Source organism: Melitaea cinxia, chromosome 11, assembly GCF_905220565.1.
Source record: "Melitaea cinxia chromosome 11, ilMelCinx1.1, whole genome shotgun sequence".
Taxonomy (NCBI): domain Eukaryota; kingdom Metazoa; phylum Arthropoda; class Insecta; order Lepidoptera; family Nymphalidae; genus Melitaea; species Melitaea cinxia.
In genome coordinates, this window is record NC_059404.1 from 5,480,555 (window position 1) to 5,486,554 (window position 6,000).

The following is a 6,000-nucleotide window of genomic DNA, read 5'->3' on the forward strand; positions in this document are numbered from 1 at the left end:
TATCTAAGTTTAGCACAAAGCGTCTGGGCTGCAGCGCCGTGCATCGCTCGATAGCAGTGACAGTGACGGATTACTCTCAGTGCTACGGTGTAACCATCGTTATCTTATTGCTATCAAAAGAATAAACCCGAATACTGTACTACAAAAGTATTAGTATACATGTATTGGGTTGTAGGATATTTAAAAAAAAAAAATTTGCTATTTTTAATACTTTGAAGATGTTATTTTAAATAACAAAAATAAATAATAATTCATTTCCTATTTACGTCTAATTCTTATCTGTGATTTGATTTAATTTAATAAAGAAAAAACTCAACTAAAAATCGTTGCAAGTCTATACCAATATAAATAGAGAAAAGAAAAATCAATTTTGTTTGCATGTCACGGACAAGTCCAAAAAGATCTAGACCAATTTTGAAAACTTTTTCAGACAGTAGAATATTACGTTATCCTCGAGAGACAGGCTATATATTTTAACGGGAGAAAACGGAACTGTCAAGTTCGTGTTATCCAGATGGCCAAAGCCACGGGCGGAGATCTAGTTTCTTTATAAAGTTATAGCACATTAGCGTATTATTTTTACGCTAACTTGAAAAAGGCTTTGTAATCGGTTTGTTTGCTTTATAAGTAAGTTATTTATATATTGCATTTTCTATTCTAATATCAGGAAACCGCTAGAAGTAGGAAATATCTTGTGCTTCGTCAGTTTGTCTGTCATGTTGATACGGACGGAAGGCGAGCGGATGTAAAATTGTTTTTTTTTTCAACAAGTTTTTTCTACAGTTGTTCGTATTTGAAAAGTGGACTTCGAAGATGGCTAGATCGAATGAGGGGAATTCAAGTAATCTTGGATCGCTTATTTTAATGAAAAAATAAAAAAATACTTTACTGATTATATACACATACGCTTTGTATTTTGTCACGGTTTATTTTCAAGTCGTTTTTTTTTAATGTTTATAGGTTATTTTATATATTTTTTTTGTCTCAGAATTTAATTCTTGTAATAAACTTCTTTTAGTAGTTTATCACAAGAGTTTGAAATGGGAACGTTTGCAAGTATTTTTTTTTATTTTATCAATATGTATCAACACAAACGGTCAAATATTAGTTATTTACGATTCACAATATAATTTTCAACATGAGAGCATAATAATTTTCTTGTACATAGCTTCTTAAAAAATTCCTTATTTGATTGTTAGCAAATCACAATTCATTTTTGTTATATGCACTATTTATTTCGTTTTCGATTATTACAATTTTTGTGTAGACGTTGAACTGAGTCGGTCCGGCCCCCTGGCGCGCACCGCGGGAGGCGGCTTCTGTCCGCAGTGTTAATCGCACTTAAATATGAAAATATTGCGCCACGCGGTTACAAGTTAAAAACATTTTTAGGTGTTCTTGAATTGTAATGATTTTTTTATTTGAGTTTAAGGGTAGTAAATCAAATACAAGTTTGTATTGGTCACGTCAAATTTCAGTTCTTGTTAGACGAACGGTTCTTTAAATTGGTTGTTCCTAAAACTCACTGCTCACGTCCCGTTTACATCTCTATAGACATACGTAAGAAGTGTCCTTTTGAAATGTTTAATTTTCCTTAATAAGCAGACTGCCGTAAAAATCATTTATCATAAACATTCAGTGTCTACTGAAAACTAACTGAAGTAAGTAGTAACTGAGTGTAATTTAATTTGTTTTATTTATTATAAATTAAGACTACTTATATATATTAAGACTTACTATTTGATATTTTGTAATAAAAATATAAACACATCTGGCATTATAAATATGTGTAATAACCCAACAGCTCACACTCAGTGGCTCCCACTAGGATATCCTGTGCCAGGAAACGCTCAATATCAACACAAAGATTTAAATAGTAGTCTACGACTACTATTATATGGCTTTTAATTTGTCAAAGGCCCTGTTTTACATACATATATTTGAACTTATTGCTGTCTTAACAAGCACTCAGTGATCTCTGCACAAAATTTTTTTTTTACTTTCAACTATGTGTAGTACATATATCAATATAATATATCAATCAATTTTAAGGTATTGAGCTATGAAGTCAAGTGTCATGTCAAGTTTATTTTTTCATTTATGTATTTCTGTAACATTCCACCCTTGGGCCCCTTTCTCCATAAGCGAGATTTCTAAATTTAACATACCTACTCGTACATAATTAAAATTGGTTAGGTAGATCCTAAATTTAGACTGTTGAACATTGAAATGATCATTTTTTTGAATCCTTAAATAAGTATCAAAGTGTGAATAGCTTAATTGGTTACAAGAAGCATGTTGACATGGATCTTGTAATTTAGGTATAATTTATCGCGTATAAAGCGAGGTGCTGCTGGGCCAGGTGAGGTCGTGTTCTCACGGCCGACGGGTGATGGATCATCTCGCACGAGCTTTGTTTTGTATTGCGACAAATTTAGGGTCATTTTATCCTTTGTGATGCTGTTTTTTTTAAATATATGTATCACTTTAATACAATAAGTTCGCTAATAATACTTCTTTTTAACCGACTTCCAAAAACGGCGGAGGTTCTCAATTCGTCTGTATTTGTTTATTTATTTTTTATGTATGTTACATCAGAACTTTTGACCGGGTAGACCGATTTCGACAAATTTTGTTTTAATCGAATGGTGGTGTGTGCCAATTGGTCCCATTTAAATTTATTTGAGATCTAACAACTACTTTTCGAGTTATATCTAATAATGCGTTTTTACTTGACGCTTTTTTCGTCGACCTACGTTGTATTATACCGCAAAACTTTCTACTGGATGTACCGATTTTGATAATTCTTTTTTTGTTGGAAAGGGGATATCCCTAGTTTGGTACCGTGATAAGGGAACCAGGATTTGATGATGGAATCCCAGAGAAATCGAGGGAAACTCTCGAAAATCCGTAATAACTTTTTACTGGGTGTACCGATTTTGATAATTTTTAATTTAATCAAAAGCTGATGTTTATCATGTGCTCACATATAAATTTTATCGAGATCTGATTACTACTTATTGAGTAATCTTTGATAACGCGTAGTTGCTTGACTATGTTTTCGTCGATCTACGTTGTATTACTTGTCGGTGTAATTGAAGTCGGTTTTTTTTTTTCGTTTGCGAGCAAACACAATTATTATATAATAAGAAGATCGATTTGGTATTTGTTACAAAAAATAAACAAATAGAACAATTTTTAAAATTAAATTGGTAAATAAACTTTTATAGCTCTCATGAACAAACATGAGTAAATTTGGACAACATGGTGAAAACAGATGTAAGAATTTTTTTTATGGTTAAAATCTTTTAAAATCTTACAATTGTCCTAAAAATAGTAGGTATAAGCTATTTTACAATTGTTGTGATTCTTAAAAAGAGTAAATAATCATTGTGGCCGTCGGTTTTTGGCTATAGTCCAAGAATATTTTCATGATAGTTTAAAACATAATAATAAACTCAACACACTCAACGGTCCGGAAACACACACAATACACAAGCACAAACGCCCAGACCACATCAAAGGTCTAGATGGCTGATAAAAATGTTTGCCATGTGCGAGGACTGAACCCGCGACCGCCAGCGCAACAGTCTCAAGCCACTGCCGTAATCGTTGCGCCGACGCTAACTAAAAAATATATTTAGTTCGGTTTTTATTCTGTCGGAACTTAATTCTTAGAAGCGACTGATTAATGACTATTTAAATATTAAAAAAAAGAAAGAGTTAAGAATATTAATTTTTGTAGCGTGACCATTGACTAGCATTGAAAATAAAATATGAATTTATGGTGGGCTTATATTTCTAACGACATTTAAGAAGTGGCCAACATAAAATTCATGTACTAAAATGTTCTCACTTATAATTTGTGATCACGGTGCATATCGAATATTCCGTTCCGTTACACGGCATAGTGGCGGCGGTTCGCTGGCTCGAATAATACCTACCACCGGCGATACCACTCCCACACTTACCGCCGAAAACAGTTACAGACATGAGACGTCGTCGCGCCATACAATTCAATATATTTCGGAGTAATTTGATGTTCATTAAAGAAACTCTGGGACCGTGAACCAAAATACAATGGTTGAATGGCCATTTGTTGTTGCTGAAAGCCACTATAATTCTTATTTTATTCATGTTGCAGTTAGTGCCATTTACGAAACGAATATTTCCTAATCTATGAGAACTATTAAGCTTAGATTTTTTTTGCAACGTTTTGTTACTTGTGATGACTTTTAAAATATTTTAAGCACTAAAAGAACTTGACCGAATGAAATATAGATTACGAATAGTAGGTATCTACTTTTATAAATCATTAATTTGTGTTAAAAACTTAAAACTGAACTCAGTGTAGATCCTGTTAGGCTTATAAATAATTAATAAAAAAAAATTCTATTTGATTGAATTAACAAAATTCAACCTGTGTGCATATGTAAGGATTGGTATAAACAGTTTTGAGCATGTCTGTGAAAAATGATAATGTTCTCACATGAAATAATTACGATCTATTTGGCACCCGAAATCAATATGTACTCACCTTGTTGGCTGTTCTTTCTGGTCGTCTTTTTCTCTTTCATCCACGGATATTCAGGCACGTTGAGGCCACCGCCAGGAGATGGAAGATCTGGAGCATACCCGGGTGGAGTGTGTTGTGGACTTAATTCACCACCCCCTAATTGGGGTAATGCAGTCATGAATTCTGCCATCGAAGGCTGACTGTTAATAAAGCCAGTTTCCGTACAAGTTTCGAGCATGGGATGGGGAGCCCCAGCAGCTGTGACTGCTGCCAGCCAGAAACCATTGCCCCCATGTTCCATGCGCGGATGCTCTTGTCCCGGTGCAGGGCCCATTGGCGGTGTATTCCTCGTTTTCACCGCAAACTCCTCTTCCATTTCATCGCGCACCCCCATGCCAATTCTTGGTGGTTGTTTTCCTCTGACAGGGAACTCTTCGCATTTTATTTTGCGAACCAAGGGGTTACTGTCGAGCGGCAGCGCGGCGGTGTTGCATATTTCTTGCATCGCTGCCGGTGTCACCCAATCACTCCGCGATCATGTGTCATGTATGGTGTTAATTATTCAACACACCTTCAAACATTTTGTACGAAGGTTGTTAATTTGGTTGCTTTTATTGATAGTAGCATATTTCACGTGAGCCCGTATGAAGCATAACGGAATCTGAAAATTAAGATAAATATTTAATGCGTATTATAAAAGTCAACTACCTATTGTTTACTTCTGACAAAGTTTCTACTCCTAAGATAAATATTTACATATTTTCATATTGAAAACTTTGTAACTTTTAAAGTATCGTTTACTTAGGTACTTAAATTGTTAAGTATGTTAACAAAGAATTCCGAGGTCATTTGTTACGACACAGTAATAAAGCGTCGTCTAATCGTTCAATGTTGCGCCAAATAGAGAGACGCCATATTTAGTGTAACAGGAGGTGAAGAAGGCTGTCTCGCGGTTATTTCTCAATTATTCGTGGACGTCCAACATTACCGCGGTTTTGTGTCGAATAATTTAAGCTCCAGTCGTGATGAGCGCGACAATAATGAGGGCTCAAAATTGTTTATTGTAATTTAGCGGCCATCATGGAGTGTATAGCACGGAATGTCGACTCAACAATAAAGTTATTAAAATTGTCATGAACTCCGCCGGATAACGAAACGACGAGATAATTAATCACTCATTGTGACCAAAAATAAAAACCTTATAATATTAATATGACTGTTGAGACAAAAGAAAATACATACGTTAAAATAATATCAACTACATATTCATAACCAAAAAGTTTCGCTGATCCTCTAGACCATAATAATACCCTTAACTTCCATTTAATTTTTGTTTCCATAAATTATGGTAACTGCAAGAAAATTATGTATATTTCTACAATAGGACGATGGTAGTTGTAGTTATTGTAAAGTAAAATATCTATCAATAGATAGGTATACATTATTCAGCTTTTCGTGTAATAAAATAACACGTGTTTTATAGG

General features: G+C 34.2%; 1 protein-coding gene across 1 annotated transcript in view; it reads right to left on the reverse strand.

Moving 5' to 3' along the window:
• The window catches only part of LOC123657838 (homeotic protein proboscipedia), a 45,751-nt gene extending 40,730 nt beyond the window's left edge, over positions 1–5,021 (reverse strand). Inside the window, exon 1 of the mRNA XM_045593344.1 lies at positions 4,538–5,021. Within this exon, the coding sequence (XP_045449300.1) occupies positions 4,538–5,021 (484 nt within the window). The remainder of the gene's footprint in view (positions 1–4,537) is intronic.
• Positions 5,022–6,000: the final 979 nt, after the last annotated feature.